General features: G+C 32.9%; 2 protein-coding genes and 1 non-coding gene across 3 annotated transcripts; all 3 read left to right on the top strand.

Annotated features, from left to right (window-relative positions):
* The first annotated feature begins 3,165 nt into the window (after positions 1–3,165).
* Positions 3,166–9,896, top strand: LOC108193596 (probable WRKY transcription factor 12). Its single transcript, XM_017360315.2, has 4 exons — positions 3,166–3,460; positions 3,657–3,730; positions 7,425–7,574; positions 9,580–9,896. Exons 1-4 carry the CDS (start codon positions 3,182–3,184, stop codon positions 9,731–9,733), a joined length of 657 nt encoding a protein of 218 aa, XP_017215804.2. The 5' UTR covers positions 3,166–3,181; the 3' UTR covers positions 9,734–9,896.
* Positions 9,897–10,687: 791 nt separating this feature from the next.
* LOC108193141 (pentatricopeptide repeat-containing protein At1g02150) lies at positions 10,688–16,915 on the top strand. The gene is made up of 2 exons (XM_017359664.2): positions 10,688–11,184; positions 15,536–16,915. The coding sequence occupies exons 1-2, from the start codon at positions 10,798–10,800 to the stop codon at positions 16,763–16,765; spliced, it is 1,617 nt and encodes a 538-aa protein (XP_017215153.1). The 5' UTR covers positions 10,688–10,797; the 3' UTR covers positions 16,766–16,915.
* LOC135148138 (small nucleolar RNA U3) lies at positions 12,479–12,683 on the top strand. Its single transcript, XR_010286030.1, has one exon. It is a non-coding gene; the product is annotated as a small nucleolar RNA U3 (small nucleolar RNA).
* Positions 16,916–17,540: the final 625 nt, after the last annotated feature.

The raw sequence follows: 17,540 nt of genomic DNA, 5'->3' as shown, positions 1-17,540 counted from the left end.
GCATACCTCGGTGGCCGCTGATGCTGAAGATGATGATGAAGATTATGATTCCGACTATTATGTCGACATAACTCAGGATTGAGAATATTAAAGACTTCGAACTTATCAAATGTACTTTTATTTGCAGTTTTTATTTTTGCAAATCAGAATGATATGAGCAATATCTATTTATATTAACCTAAACAAAATTATTCATATTACCGAAAAAACCACATATTTTAGTGCTTATTTTTTATTATTGTTAATCCAAGCATTACATAAACTGAGGGATGTGTAATTTAAAGGAAACACAAGCATTACATAAAATTAAAAGAACACAAGCATTACATAAAATTAAAGGAAACACATGCATTACATAAAGTGAAAATAAAATTACATTTGATTAAAATAATTAAAATATTTGAAATGACAAGTCTCTGCACTTCTTGTATCTTTTTGAGTCAAACTTGTAATGCAGTAGAACAGTAGCTGCAATTTAAAGGGGTGAGTAGACAACTCATAATTAAAGTTTGATATGACAAGTCCTTGCAGTTTGATATGTTATTGAAGGATGCAGTTATTCCCCTTCAAAATAATGCATTACAAGTGGCTAAAAATCTTTCCGGATCTGATAATAATTTTGGAATTTACAAGTCCTTTGGCTTTAATTCTAATGCATCCTTACTTTCTGCAGAACCTTTACTTTATGACATACTGTTCATCATGTGAACCTCTGCATTATGAGATACTACTGTTGATCATGTGAATATCAGCATTATGGGATACAACTGTTGATCATGTGAATATCAGCATTATTTCGTTGCAATGTTATGCTATGCCTATAAATAGGTTCACATACAATATGCACAATGCACACACAACCATAGACCTCACACAAGATATAGTTCATCATAAATCATGAGTTACACACCAGGTGATCTGTTTGTTGCCATGGGTAGAAAATGGTGGTGTGATGATGACTTTACGTACTCTTTAAACCCTAATTTACGATACTCCCCTCAGTCGATTACCACCATGTTCAATGAGTGGGAGTGGCGTGTGCGTAGGCATGAAGTGTGCATGGAACGTTGTGCACTAGCTGGGATTCCAATTCCTAAACAAAGGGCTCGTACTATGCCTCGAGAAACGCCGCAGCAGATGGAGGCCGCCCTCTTCAGAGCGAGAGAAGAGGAGAATCGCATGAATCTGCGACTGCATCGTCAGAGTCTATACGATGATGCTAGGATGTTTCGGGAAGAAGGGGACCGGTTTAAGGAACAACAATACCTTGCATTGGTCACCACTCCGGATTATTATTCTGATAGTGTAATGTCGTCCGAGGACGATTAAGTGGTCTGTAGTTTCGTCGTGATTGTTTTCTGCTTTTCAATTTAAGTCGTGTTATCGTTGTTTTAATATCTTCTATGAATAAAATTGTTGTGTTTGATCAAATGCATTCGGGACAAGATATTACATGACGTTTTCGGATTAACAAAAATAAAACAATAATAATATTATTTATCTTTTATGAGCTTAAATATTAAAATATTATATTTTAATATAAAATAATTTTGTAATATTATATCATTATATAATATAATATTATAAAATATAATAATATAAATAATATATCACAATTTCCCCTTTTTTTGAATTTTTTATAAATTAAATAAACGAACTGAAGTGAAGAATTTTTGAGCAAAACAACAAAGTTTTCCCTTTTATGTTCGCCCGTGGGGGGGCGGACATATAAGGTAAAATCTTTGTTGTTCGCCCTTGGGAGGGGCCTGCTGCAAAAAAAATTTGTGTGGTGTTCGCCCCTGGTGTATGTGAATTAGGGTGGTTAGTTTTGTGAAGTGAAAAAAAAGGTGGTTAGTTTTGTAAAGAATATGTTTGGGGTGGTTAGTAATTTGAAGGAGCCAATACAGAACAATGTCCTTAGTTCAAACTTTCAGGTACTTGCCTGAGATTATACGCTTAAATATTCTTTTCCAAGAATTAGTTTTTGTTACAATGTGTGGAACCTCACAGGCGCTATGTACTGTAGTAGGGTCAAAATTTTATTGCAAATTTAACATCTTGTGGAGGGAGCCTTATGCTAATTGTAACTATTCTGGGATTTTGGCAGCAGAATTGTCAATATTTAATTATTTTAGGAGGAAAAATAGATAAATATTATGATAATGCCTCAATAACTTTTTGATCACAATAATCCGTATTTGTGTTCCCTATTATTATTATTATAATATTAAATTCAAATTTTTTGTTAACAAAAAAGTGTGGGAAAGAGTGTGCATCATTAAATGGGAGAGGGATTACCTATTTTATTTATGAGGAATGGAAAATGAATATGTTTAGGGAATGAGCAGGGACTCTGGAGTGAATTTATGGTGCATATTCCTCAAAATTATAGCTTAGACATCATATAGCTTATCTGCTGGAGATGTTCTAAACCCCCTTTAACACAAAAATAAGAAGTAGAACAAGTATCCTATGGTTCAAATTTTATTATCTAAACAGCCCTAGTTGTTAGTCCAAAGCCACTGCGGCTCAGGCATATCAGTACTTGTCCTTGAAAATTATTGACCATGGAGCACCCAGAAGAATAATACCAGTACTAGCTCTGAAGGAAACCCCCCTCATTGATCCCCCTCTTCGCCGGTCCCCTTTCTATCTGGTCTCCCCCTCTCCCTCTCTACCCTCTCTCCCCCTTCCATCCCTCACTCTCTCCCTGCCCCCTCCCTCTCGGCTCTCTCCCTCTCTTCATTTAAAACCATATAGGCTTGTTAGAGCATCCTACATGTCTCATTTTTCACCGTTGCTTCAATTTTAAATTTTTTGTATCAATGCCGAGAGATACAATTATACTCAACATAGGATTTGTATCCTTGAACGTATTTTTACTGCCGATGACATGATAGTAATATTCAATTGGTCCGAATCCATCCATGTATAAATATAATTATCTCTGCATGTAATGTAAAATAAAACGAGAAATTTATTGTCAACAAAAACTTTATAAATAACCTTAAGAAGAGGGTAATGGCACAAGAAAGTGTTTAAAAACACCTAATATTCCACAAATAGATAGATGCTAAGTTGACCAATGAACATCCACCTCCAAGCAATTAAATCGAATAAAATAATCAACAAAATACAGCATAGACTATTCGAGACCACGCCCCACACGTTGTACGGCCACATGCAACTACATCCACTAAACGAACATAAGGAGCTACAATATAAGAGAGGGCGACATATAGTGCAAAAACAGAAGATACAAGGGATGGAAAGATCAGAACAATTGTCGCCCACTTATGAGCACCATCAAGTCTCTTTCTTGATTCCTAATTCAATGAAAGATATGGGTTTTGTGCTCTTCGAAAACCCTCTTGACACCGTTACTTCTGCGACTATTCCCTGCAAACCTCCCTCGGATTTAGGACATCAAGCCTACTCTAATATCGGGTTCGAAGAACAGGTGTGTGTCTTTAGATCTTGTTCTTCTTCCTTATGCTATGTCTTCATGATTGATCACTTTTTATATGTTTACATGATTCAAAGTGCGTATTGATCTTAATTATACTAAGGTGATATATATATTAATGATTGATTAATTAGTATGATTATTGAAGCACTTGTATTGCAAACGATAATTAATAGCTAAACTGATTTAGGTAAGGAACTTGGATGGCAAGGGTGGACATGAAGAAAAATGTAACGGCGGCAGTGCCAATGAAGAAGATTCATGGTATAGTACTTTACATATATATTTGTCTATCTCTTTCATGATTCTCAAGCACTTTCTTTCCTTACTTTTCATTCTATCCATTTCTTTTCACTCAAGTCCTCCCCTATTCCCTTCTAGATACAGTGTGAACTCTATACGATATAAGTATCTTTAAATAGAGAAAAAACTATTATTAAAAACTAATTCATTCCTAAAAAAGATTATTTTTATACAAGATACATACAGTTTGAACTCAAACGGTATTTTTTATTATTGTAATAAGATTATTTATATAACAAACATATACAGTTAGAACCATATATACAAAGGTTTGTATTGTAATACAAACAAATATCCGCATAGGATGTACATAAATTCTACCTAAGCAAGTCTGTTTCTTAAGCACGTATAGTTGCTCTCCCAACCTTGTTCAGGTGACTGTTTTAGTAAAAGTAATTACAATTTTATAAATTATAAGGATAATCAATAGAGATTAGCCACCCAAAACCGCTAGTAACTAACTAAATATATATTTGTGTTCAAGATTGCACTCGAAGTTACATATATGGTACCATGTATAGCAATCTCTCCATTGGTTTGTTAAGCTACATGCATGCCTATTCTCCTAATGTGATTTATCTGTTTTCATAACTTTGGGGATAGAAATTTATACTAATAAGTGGATCATAGTTCTGTCGTTTTAGTTTAATTAGACTTGAGAATTATATTACATATTTTGGTGTTACATTTTCTTAAATATTGAAATTTATAGCTGGTATCATCTCTATAAGCAACGACGTTATCGAGAGCTCAATCAATGGATTTACTTGACGAAAAATGAGATATTTAATATGACAGTGGTTCATAGCCCTAATCATTGAGTTGATATTCAGTGTAAAGACGTCTAGTAGCTCTGGAATTTTGGTAATGAAAGGTTTGAATGAAGCTTAGCAGTAAAAGCTAAATGCAGTGGATGGTATATTGACAAAAGAAGGCCTTGAACATAACTAACAAAAAGACTGTGCTAGCAGAAGTATACATCCAAAAGGAGTAAACGCAATGTTGCCTTATATATTAGTGAGATATATTTAATAGGTCGCAAGGCCCATGCATCTACTAACTATGTTAAATATCAAAGACTTTATAATGAGTTGAACTCAGTGCAATTATGTATAATTGATTTCTAAAGTCTCACCGCTAGAGTGATGGTTCAAAGACAAAGCGGAGTCTGCATGATTGGTTTCTTTTAGTGAGGCAGTCAGAATCATGGAGGAGAATAGAGCAATTTTAGCAGCAACTGGTGAATAAGCTCTGACAGTAGTAGGTTATAATTTTGGTGGAAACAGTAGAGAGATAAAATCCCAGATTACCCGGTGGAAGACTAGGATAGGATTCAGAACTTAACAAGAATTTCATCTGGTAATAGTAATGTTCAGCAATATACCGGCTTACCCATATTTTCCCATAATTTCTTCTCAAGTCCTACTTCTGGACTCTCCTCCTAATTCTTTTAACTAAATATATCTCCTCCTAAATCATGTTTAACCGATAACAAAATCAACTCTTTAATAAATTTAAGGTGTGGTAGCATATGGAATTAATTAGTAATTTACATTACATTTTATTTTTAGTAGTCCCTAATATGTTTTTTGTTAACCTGTATATATAATATTATTATATTAAAATAAAATTATTAGATAGTTGCATTAATATTATATCGGGTTTTTTAATTATTATTGTTGAGATATAGGCTATATAATTCTCTCTCCTATTGTAAATGAGGACAAGTTGATTATATATAATAAAATTTCTAGTTTTATATCATTTCTCCCTACCTTATCGTGATATCAAGAGTTAGGTTTGTTCGACGAGGGATAGATTGATGAAAAATTGTATGCGATCTTGGCCACATATTGAGTCTTTGATCTTCTTTTTCTAGGTGATTTTTGTTGTCTTTCTTGGGATTAATGATTTTCTTCGATCATTCATGATTTTTTGGGTCTTTTCCGGTGCTCTAGACACATCGACCCTTTATGGGACTATTTTTTTATGTCATGCACTGTATGATGGGAGTAGCTTTCTTATGCGCTTTGATGGGAGTAGCCCTAGGCACATCTGTATTCCTTTTTTTTTTTTATTGATTTAGTTCAATTGGTTTCTCGATTATAATTAAGATATGGATTCAGATTCGATTTTAGTTTCGATTCAACTAGAATTGGACATAGTTTAAATTTGATGTCAATGTTGTTTTGATTAAGGATACTTGGATTCAATACCGATTTGGTATTAGATTTGATGTAGTTTGTGGACTTGAATTTAGATTTAGATATCGCTTTTAATTGGCGTTAGATTTAATACCGTTTGAATTTGGTTTCATTTTTTGAATTGGATATAATTTTTTGATCCAAACTCTGTTCTAGTTTAGTTTAGATTGCAATTTGGATTTGTTTTAATTTTTTGGTAGATGTAGATATTGTTTGATTTAGAGTTGGTATAGATGTAGACGCAAGTGAAGGTGGAAATATCGTTTGATTTTGGTTTGGTATTAGATTTTAAAATAATTTGTTTAATTTGATTTAAATTCCTATTTTTATGATTTTCGTTAATTTGTATTTTGCTTGGATGTTGTTGGGTTGAAGATTCTTCTTTTGGTGTTGCGGATATGATTTTTGAATTTTATGACTCCGTACTTGGTTTGACAAACTATCGATTCAGCATCGTGAGTTTAAGGAGATGTTAACATATATAATATTATTATATCAATATAGAATTGTTGGAAAGTTGTATTATTATATTAGTTTCTTTGTAATGATAATTTCATTTATTATTGTTCACATATTGGCTATATAAGTCTCTCTTCTATTGTCATTGATGGCAAGTTGATTATATAAAATCTCTAGTTTTGTTTTGTTTTTCCCTGCTTATCATTTTCAAATCTACATGTTGATAAAAAAAATAGAGTATAAATCGTGTATCTATTTCCAACACTAATTGCTCATTAATAACAGAATCCAGCATCCTAACATTTTTAATTGTTATGTGTAATCCATCTTTAGAATACCTAGCGGTTATATATCAAAGCAGCTGGATTTTGATAATGGTGCTTGGACTTGGTGTCACAATAATTTTTTTTGTTAATATGCTAATTGGTGAGCTTATAAGTGATTCATCAAAACAGACTTAAATGTTCAGCGCTGGCGGTTTCAAGTTGGTCAGGTATTTCCATCTCATATGCTCATGTGTCATGAATACCTGAACACTGTTTTATAGCCCAACTGATATAACTATAAAAAAGGCTGAATTCGACAATTACAAATCACATACACCGCAAGAAAATTTTTGAAATTTTTTTTCGTCCATTTGGATAAAGAGACCCATCACTAAGTCAAAACTCACTAACATTAAAATACTATGACCAATTTTACAAAGGCTTTATACTGTAAATAGCCATTGTACAAAGTTACAATACCTATAAAACCATTATTTAGTTTAGAGACACTTCAAAAAATGTATTTGGGGGATATACCATGCATGTGACTACTTAGTTTCCTACCAAGATACATAAAAGCCACTCATGAGTACATTTAACAAGATTTATGAGGTCATTTGTAGCTACTTTCTCGCTTGAATAAAAGCACGTCTTACCTGATCCCAATTTGATTTTTAATTAAATTATTGTTTTTGATAAGAAGAGAGATCACAATATTGGCTGCAGGTGGAGGAGTTCATCTTCCAAAAAGGTGAGACGAAAGCTAAGAGAACCGAGATTCTGTTTTCAAACAAGGAGTGATATTGATGTTCTTGATGATGGTTACAAATGGAGGAAATATGGCCAGAAAGTTGTCAAGAACAGCCTTCATCCAAGGTAATAATATAATTTATGTATTTGTTTTTAAAAATATTAAAAAGTCCTCCATTTTGCACACACGGTGTATATAGTACTTTGACATCACGTAACATGCTTGATACTGTATTAATTTTGAATAAAAAATGCCAGTGTACCAAATTGGGTAGAGAAATGGGTACAAAATGACACATGTCGTATTATTATTAGTTATAATTTAATAGTAATATTTAATGATTCCAAACTGACACGATACTACATCGTTTTGTACCGAATTTGTAGTAGCATTACTCATTTTGAATTCAGAAAACAATTAACATTAAGGATGTTGAGTTTTTATAATTATTTGAGGAAGAGTAGTCTATAATATAATGGACACAACATAGTATATTAAAAATTCAACTAATGTACATACTAAAACCAACATGATAAACAATTTTGACCAATACAAAAATCCCATAATAGGATTTCATTAAGGTAAAGTCCATCATGTATATCCGGTTAAAGATATAGAGTGTAACTTCTGTATGAGGTATGTATAAGTGTTTGTTTCAAACGGAGTTAAACAAAGTTAATAAATTTTATTAAACCGGTGCTACACGTATAGGATGCATCTATACGGGTGGGGTGAATAGGTGTTATGATATAATGTCCAATTTTAATACATACCAATATATATTATAACAAATAAAATAGTCTAGCATCTTACCGAATTCACAATAATAGAGTTGGTTAGTTATTTATGATATGTAACATTTTGTAGAAATATATATTGCCGTAAATAAAGAAAACATTAAAAATTATCTAGTTTTCACCTCTATGCTCTCTTATACTCCCATATTCCCGTTACCTAGTTATATCTTGCTGAAACCCCGTGTTCCTTGAACCATGCTCTCTAAGAATTAATACTATCTGAGTACAATATTCTATAGCACATGTTCCCTCAACACTTATTTCACCCGCTCTAATTAGGATGTTTTAACTTAGAGCCTCTATTATAATTTTATATTTATTTGTCAAATAATTATAAATACTAGATTTATAAGAACTCTAATTACTAGCATTACACATATGACATAACATGACTTATTAAACGTCAATCTAGTAAGAAAATTAAATTTGATCAAATATTGAGTATCCTAAAAGCCAACTTATATATGTTGGTGTTGAATATTTCTTTCATCTTCTTAGAAATCATAAAATAACATATTAATTTTATCAAAATAATACATATCATTCTGAAATAAATTCATATCATAAGATGTATTTAAAAATGATATTTTTTATAAAGAATTTAAATTTAAAACATGATCAAATGTTAATATATATAAAAAATTTATATCTAAACAATAATAGTTTAAATAAGTATATTAAAGACATTATACTTCTAATATTTTAAAAAGTTCATATAATCTCCTGCAAATCAAAGGTCATAAGCTAACATTTATAATTCACATAACTCAAAGGAAATGCAACCATGCATATTGAATAATTCTCACATTCAAGTCTATTAAAAGATTTAAACATTACAATGTGTACACACAAACGGAAAGAAAAGGTAAAGTAGAAATGACCAAATCCAACTCCGTGCTCAAATCCTTCACGCTAAAAATCAACCCTTTAATTTATCAACAATATAAACATGTAAAAGGTTTGCAAAAATTGAGCTCACATATATTTGTATGTTGTATAAATATTGATAGAGTCCTCGGAAAATAAGTCCTCAAATACTTTCTTGAATAAAAGACTTATCAACATTGTAGACGTCTTCGAGCTCACACGATAGAAAGGATTCCTGAGCGTGCTAGAATACATGGACAAGTTACATGATCATCAAGTTATAAATTATACACCAAACCAAAACTGAATTTGGGCCTCAAATATAATTCTTTAACAATTTTTAATACTTTTTTTCTAATTGTAGTGAGAAATACCGGTAGCAGTAGTGACTTTCAAAAGATTACTAGGACCAACTAGTATATTTAATTGTAAAATATGATTGATATTATATAACTGGTATTTGCAGAAGTTATTATCGTTGTACTCACAGTAATTGCCGCGTGAAGAAGAGAATTGAACGATTATCAGAGGATTTTCGAATGGTGATAACAACATATGAAGGTAGACACAATCATACGCCTGATGATACATCCGAACAAGAATGTCTTACCTCGTACTAGGACATGGATGTCCTATTTATGATAACACATATCATATTGTTCATGGCAAGGCTACATATAACTCCCTTCACTTCATTGTTTTCTAAAAATTGGAGTCTGCACGATAAATGTTATTTGTAAGATTGTCATATAGATCATATTTAAATTTGTTTCTTTATATTTATTTCGATCTATACTGGATGCTAATTTGTCAAAAAGAAAATAAATATCACAATTATAAACAATGAAAGATTGCCTCACCAATATTCACAAGTAGCTTAATTACTGTTACTAACACCGCATTACTTTAAAATAATTACTGGGAGGTAGTATATGGGTGCTTAATTACGTTGATTTACGTTAGAATGGAGGATTCTCTGGAAACACTACTCATGTACATCTTCTTTTTTTTTTCTTTCAAAACTTTAGGGGGCACTTCCATAATCATATAATCAAATTTTATGGGAACTTCCATAATTCATAAATTTATAATGGCAAATAAAATGTCAACTTTTTGAAAAAAACCTTCATACTTTAAATCTCATAGGGACACTTCTATAATTTCGTAAAATTTATAATGGTGAAAAATCGTTAGTTTTTTTGAAAATTCCTTCATATTTTAAAATTTAGTGAGTGCACTTCTATAATTTCATAAAATTTATAATGGTGAAAAATGTCTATTTTTTTTTGAAAAATACCTTCGTATTTTTATAAATTATATGAGGACAATATGCATTACTATAATTTTGTAAAAAAATTTATAATGATGAAAAAATGTCAATTTATTAAAAAATATCTTTATATTTTAAAATCTTATGGAGACACACACTTCTATAGTTTTAATATATTTTTAAAAAAAATTATATGTCTCCAAAAAACCATAATCCGATATAAAATCATATCGATTTGAATGTAATTTTAAAAACTGAAAATATAGAAATTTGGATTTGATTTTAAATAAATCACATCAAAATCCGCCCATTTGCCCTGACTGAGCTGCCTCCCTCCGCAACATTCTTCTCACGAAAAAAACAGACGCTCGTCACATAAATTCGCAACTTGATACTCTGCAAAACCCCCAAAATATGCTACTCCAATCCACTCTCCCCCAATCCCCTCTATTTCATCACCAATTCCACAGCAATACCAATGCATCTTCTTCGTATTCTCTGCAATTCCCATCTGGGTTTTGCAAATCAACCAATCTTTCATCAATTACACGGCGCAAACACCCCTGTACTACTTGCGCTGTACCACTGATTCACAATTACGGAACTCTGGATTATGAGAGAAAACCTGCGTGGAAATGGAGTCATTATTACAAGAAATTATCTTTGATGGAAAACCCAGAAAAGGGGGCGGCTAGTATCTTGAATCAGTGTGAAAATGAAGGCAAGAGGTTTACGAAATGGGAGCTGTGTAGAATTGTTAAGGAGTTGAGGAAGTTTAGGCGATTCAAGCTTGCCCTTGAGGTATATAAGTATATTTTTATTTTTGTGTCTCTATGTGTTTGGTTTTTTTTGGGGTACAGTTATGTGTGTTTCTTGTAAATTGTTTGATGGGATTTGCGAAGTTTAGTTTTCTTAGGGGTTTTGACGTCTGTTTGAGTTTATTGCTCGATGGACTGTGATTATGTTTCGTGTTTGCCTGGGAATGTGTTCTTTGTAGCCAGGTGCTCATGCTCTATACTGGATTTGCACAAGTAGTGTTTCTGTGTTTACTGGATATGGCTAGTCTTTTTTGGTGAGCCACAAAGAATACCACTTTTTTTTTTTTTTAACATAGAGGAAAATTAAAAAAAATGTCATTTTTGTTTTACATCCTTGTAAACCATAAAATTACAATAAAGGCCTCCCCATATACCACCAAATTCTTTTTTATAGTATCAAATTTTTTTCTCTAGTGATAAAACATAGATATAACCAATATACAGGATTTATAGCATACATATGTGACATCCTTTTTTTTTTTTTTAAGATTCGTAATTTTTTGTTTTAGAATTCTTACCAAACATGTGCATATTTTAATGTCATGGTCATGTGTATATTCTAATTGTATAGAATCATAATTTAAAGATTTTGTAATTAGGATAGGTTTCGCATATTAGGTTAGGTGTAATTTTGAGTTGATAATGGTTGTTTGCAATTCATTTGAGGTTAGAGAAGATGTAAGAAGAGAATGGAGGATGTTTGAACATTAAAATAGAAACGCAGTCCATACAAAGAATTCGACAGCATATCTATAAAACTACAGAGCACTTGGATATGAATATAATAACTCAACCTTTTTTCTACATAGCTTTGCTGCTGATCTAGGCAACTATCTAAAATATATATAATATTTGTTGAAAATTCAGGGTGACCAGCCGCTCAGGCTCGCCCTAAGGTAGCCAAGCTCATGCCTGGGTGTTAATTGTTTCCTATACCGAAACAGACCCTCTACCGCTAGGAGTTGACCTCAGGTTTTCACACATGTAATGTTGCCTCCCCGGACCTGACTTGTTTATACTTATATACCTGCTAGGTGAAATAGAAATCTACTTTAGTCGTTATGTGTGTCAGATAAATATTTGGCTACTATATAAGATTTTTTGGCCAATTGTTTTCCCCCCCATTTTTTGTTTTCCTATTTAGTTTGCTTGAAAAGCTCAAGAGGTTGTATGTCCATTTGGTTTTGGATGTGATTTTAGAATTTTTTTGATTTGACCCGATGCAAAAGATTTGGATTTATACAAGTTAAATTTCTTCTGGAATCTGGATTGTAAGAATAAGTAGGTGACAGGATTTGTTCTATAGGCTCGTACCTCTGTATCCTTGATTTCTGAGGAGACAGGTTGCCGAGTCTGGTGGATGAACTGTGACTGCATTACCAGAGCATGATTGACAGCCTGTGACCTTGTTTGGCCATATAAGCCGTAGAATATCGTTCAGCCATATTCTGACAGGGTGGTCATCCAGGTGTCTGACCGGCCTTGATCTTCTTTAGAAAAATAAAAAAGAATAAGCTGGTGACAACTAACAACTGTACGGGGACATTTTTATATAAATATTTCGATGGTAAAATTTGTAATAATGGACTGCACACCATTTAGAACTTAAAACAATATTAAAGGACAGAATTTCTTTTGCATAAATCCAAAAATCGAGAAAGCATACCACCAGCGACTCACAGTATGCTTGGAGATGAGGCAAATCTGTGAGAACTGAAACCACATAGACTGGTAACTCGAGTGTCTTCTTGGCTTTCCACTTGTCTATTATGGTTGGTAGCTTGAATTTTTTTTTGGCCCTCTGTTTGGTTTGTCCATATGGTTGGTAGCTTGAGAATTATCTTGGTCTTCTGCATGTTAATTTATATAGCTGCTTGCCTGAGAATCTCTTTGATATATTTTGTGCTTATTCGACAGCCAAGAATTTTAACAAAATGTGTACTCTATACTCTATACTCAACAGTTGATATCATACAAAACCTTAAACACCAGTCACCAGCTTCTCATGATCATACCTCCAACTTTCTTCCCCACCAGTTGCATTATTATATTGACATGTTTATCACAAAATATCTCACCCTTGCATATGTGGTTTTCACTGTACTGTCAACACTTTTCCCTCATCAGTCGAGGCCTGCATTCTCATGAGAAGCATTCTTCTCGTTTTTAGGAAAATTTTAATTGTTTAGTAGGTCCCTTGTCTTTTCAGTTCTTTAGTAGGCCTCCTTCCTTTTCTTTCTCCCATAATCCTTGTCCTCATCTTAATCAATAAAATTAGAAACAGAAAAACTTAAGTAACTGCATAAGCATTCGAGCATTCCAATGGAATGCAGTGTACACTTAGGCTGATCAATTGATGGAATTGAATGCGGAGAGAATAGAATGAAAAATTATAAAGAATTTCGTAGGGAAGGAAGAATATGTGAGACAATAGTGACTAAATATGAGTGGATCCTAACTTTTTATGATGAAGATTGTAGGGAAAATGATGAAAAAGTGGAATAAAACATTGCTTCCAAACATGTGGGTTAGATTTCTAGTTCAAATAGTTTGGAATGGATAGATAGAAGAAATGAAAATTATAGACATTTTTCAATTAGAGTACAAATTTCATTTTATCCCATTCAAGGTAGCCATTTTGGGTTGTATAGTTTTGAATGCTAGTTGTTGATTTTACTTCTAATCTAGCATGTTACCCATTTTAAATGTTAACAATGGAAGACATCTGAGCTTCCAAATTTTTTGTAATAAAATGCTATTTCCAAATAAAATATATTTAGAGACAACGGACATCATTCTGGTTGCTAATCTACTATGATAATATAGAGGTGATTTCTACAGAGTAGGGGTGAGCAAAAAACCGAGTAAATCCGAAACCGTCAAAAACCGCTAAAAACCGAACCGTATAAAACCGAACCGAAACCGAAACCGAAAATTTGAAAACCGAACCCGAAACCGATTATTCGGTTCCGATCATAGCTAGGAACCGATCCAAAAAGAACCGAACCGATCCGATTTATAAATAAATATTATATACTATAAATAAGATGACCTTTTCGATGGCTATTATCTTATTATCTAATGTAGTGGCAATGTAAATCATAGTCAGGGCTGCTCAATCTTACATCCATATAAACTGCTGTTAGGCATATTTTTTCTTTAGAGATTTTGCTTATCCAGAAATGTGTTTGCAGACTGTCTTTGCACATTAGTATCAGAACTTTGTAATGAGAGTTGAAAATTTGGTAAATAGTTCAATAAAAAATGGGTGTTACATGCATCTGAAATTAGACACAATAAATAGCACCTGAATCAGAGTCTAAATAACTGTACTATACCTGGTAATTTGTAATACAACTACTTATTTAGACTTAATATTTATGCATACTTATGGTTGAGATTTTTATTTATCAGGTTATTTAAACTTTGGATGGATGTACAATTTTTAATTAAGTTTTTGATAGTTCATGTATAATAATCTTTTATTTTGTTTTTATGCGGTTTTAAAACCGAAACCGAACCGATAAAAACCGAATCCGAGGTTATGAAACCGAAACCGAAACCGACGATGAGGTTGCGGTTGAGGTTTTTGATTTTTAAAACCGAGGACATGCGGTTCTGGTTGCGGTTTTATCCAAAACCCGCACCGAAACCGCACCCGCTCTCCCCTACTACAGAGACCAGTATTAATTTGGAGGTTCGGAGACCATTTCACAATTTTTTAATTTAGTCATCAACGCATTTCAATTTTAATGATTATTAAGATGTTTGTTTTGTTTCTTGACAATATTGTCTACAAAATTAATTGTTTTACTAGTTGATTACATTGTAGAAAATAATGTTTAGCATGCTGGATATTTAAGAATTGCAGAACAAAATAGTTTTAAAATCTATATTATTGTTTCAGATTTTATTTAGTAATGTAGAATGGTCTCTGAGTCTCCAACTAAAATGTGTCTCCGTCGAACTTTTTCTTCTGCGAACAATGAAACTATTATCCATTACTAGATGATAGGATTGTACTTTGTCCATTTTGACGGCCTTTTGACTATTTACACATATTTTTAGGTGTTGAAAAATCGTTGATAGAGAGCTAAAAAAGGATATGACAACTTGTAGAGAATTACAGGCAGAAGGATGATTCCCGCATGAGATCTCATGTTAGTTAAACGTTGTAGCTCATCTATACCATGTACCAATTAAGCTAGTTTACTCTGTTGCTTATCCTAAACCTTTGCCTATAACCTGGATACTAGAATGTTCTTCCACAGGAGCTTAAAGATATAACATTTATTTTCTCAGAACATGCATCTAATTTTTTCTTTGTACCACAGGTGTACGAGTGGATGAACGTAAGAGCAGAAAGATTTAGAATATCTACGAGTGACACTGCAATTCAGTTAGATCTAATATCAAAAGTTCATGGAATTTCGGATGCTGAAGATTACTTTATGAAGCTACCGGATTCATTAAAAGACAAAAGGATCTATGGGGCACTGCTAAACTCATATGTGCATGCGAAAAAGAAAGAAAAAGCTGAATCCATGATTGCGCAAATGAAGGATAGAGGATATGCTAGCCATGCGCTTCCATACAATGTGATGATGACTCTCTATATGAATTTCAAAGATCATGATAAAGTTTATTCAGTGGTTTCAGAGATGATGGAAAAACAGATACCCCTTGATATATATACTTACAATATTTGGTTATCTTCATGCGGATCCCAAGGATCTGCCGAAAAGATGGAGCAAGTATTTGAACAGATGAAACTGGACAATACTATTAATCCTAATTGGACCACATTTAGCACAATGGCAACAATGTACATAAAGATGAGGCAGCTAGAAAAGGCTGAAGTGTATTTAAGGAAGCTTGAGGGTAGAATCACTGGTCGAGATCGGATGCCTTACCATTTCCTGATTAGCCTATATGGTAGCTGTGGTAATAAGGAAGAAGCGCTACGAGTCTGGAACATATACAGGCAGACTTTTCCTACTATTCCAAATTTAGGCTACCATGCTATTATTTCTTCTTTAGTAAGGGTGGATGATATTGAAATGGCAGAAAACATTTATGAAGGTTGGCTAACAGTTAAGTCAACATATGACCCTAGAATAGCAAATCTTATAATGGGATGGTATGTTCGAAACGGAAAATTTGAGAAAGCGGAAGAATTTTTTGAAGATATAGTTGATGTTGCAGGGGGGAAGCGAAATTCAACCACATGGGAGATACTTGGAGAAATCTATATAAACAAGAAGAAGATTTCTGAAGCTTTGTCGTGCCTGCAGGAGGCTGCCTTGGCCGAAGGATCAAAGTTCTGGAAACCAAAGCCTACAAACTTGTCCGCTATTCTCAAGCTATGCAATCAAGAAGGCGATGAAGATAGCAAAGAGGCTTTGTTAGGAATATTGAAAAAATTGAATTGCCTCGATGATGAAGCTTACGCCCCATATATATCTATATCTGCAGGTGATGAATTGCCAACAGAGAAAGATGGAGCTGATGATGACATAAACAATGCTGAAGTTTTTCTTAACCAGCTGCAGGGAAGTTTGTAAGCAACAAGCCATTATAATTCTTAGAGATTGTTATGTTTGTATTCATATGTCAATTCTGAAAATTTTAGTTGATTTTAAACAGCATATAAAAAGCTACAAGTTCCCTCGGTTATCTGAATGAAAAGTCACTTTGTGGTTTTGGTCCGAATAGATGGTGAAGTAGTTTCTGGGTTCAGTTGAATAGAACTGGTACATACAATGTTCAATATGCTTCATCTCACAATATACTTTTATTCTTTGTTCTGTTTAAATTTATTTTTAGTATCTATTTAAATAATTATAAAAAAGTATGACAAGCCAAACTAACTAAAAAACATTATTTATTATGATAATATGATATACATCATTAAAATAGTTATTGTTGAGATATTAGCACCGTATTCTTATTATTGGAGTTTGTTAACCTCTATTGTTCCCAATCCTTCAAAATCCTAGTTTAATTATCTTTCTATTCGTTGTTTGGTTGATAATTATATTGATGTACTGATCGTAGTTATAGTTAATGCTTTTTTTTTTGACGAAAAATAAGATTTTATTGAAAATAAAATACTGAAACACAGCAGGGACAAACCCCCCAAACTGACAACTACGACCTGATAGTGAAACATCAGGTCGTACCCATCATCAGTTACACCAACTGAGGATGGGGATACAGATGTCAGTTGGTGTAACTGGTGGAATGGTGTAACTGAGGATGGGAATACATAACAATCCTTTGTTTTGTGAGGTGAGCTCTCGTGATAATCACCCCCATTCCAGATTTAAAGCGGGTTGC

Source organism: Daucus carota, chromosome 7 (genome assembly GCF_001625215.2).
Source record: "Daucus carota subsp. sativus chromosome 7, DH1 v3.0, whole genome shotgun sequence".
Lineage (NCBI taxonomy): Eukaryota > Viridiplantae > Streptophyta > Magnoliopsida > Apiales > Apiaceae > Daucus > Daucus carota.
Note: the sequence above shows the minus strand (reverse complement) of the source record. Positions and strands in the feature narration are given on the sequence as shown.

What these genes read in the sequence shown, in the direction of transcription:
- LOC108193596 (XM_017360315.2), top strand. Translation starts at nt 3,182, where the DNA reads ATGCAACTACATCCACTAAACGAACATAAGGAGCTACAATATAAGAGA. An exon ending in ATATCGGGTTCGAAGAACAG is followed by an intron (nt 3,461 to 3,656) that starts GTGTGTGTCTTT and finishes AAACTGATTTAG; the next exon opens with GTAAGGAACTTGGATGGCAA. An exon ending in GCCAATGAAGAAGATTCATG is followed by an intron (nt 3,731 to 7,424) that starts GTATAGTACTTT and finishes TATTGGCTGCAG; the next exon opens with GTGGAGGAGTTCATCTTCCA.
- LOC108193141 (XM_017359664.2), top strand. Translation starts at nt 10,798, where the DNA reads ATGCTACTCCAATCCACTCTCCCCCAATCCCCTCTATTTCATCACCAA. An exon ending in GATTCAAGCTTGCCCTTGAG is followed by an intron (nt 11,185 to 15,535) that starts GTATATAAGTAT and finishes TTTGTACCACAG; the next exon opens with GTGTACGAGTGGATGAACGT.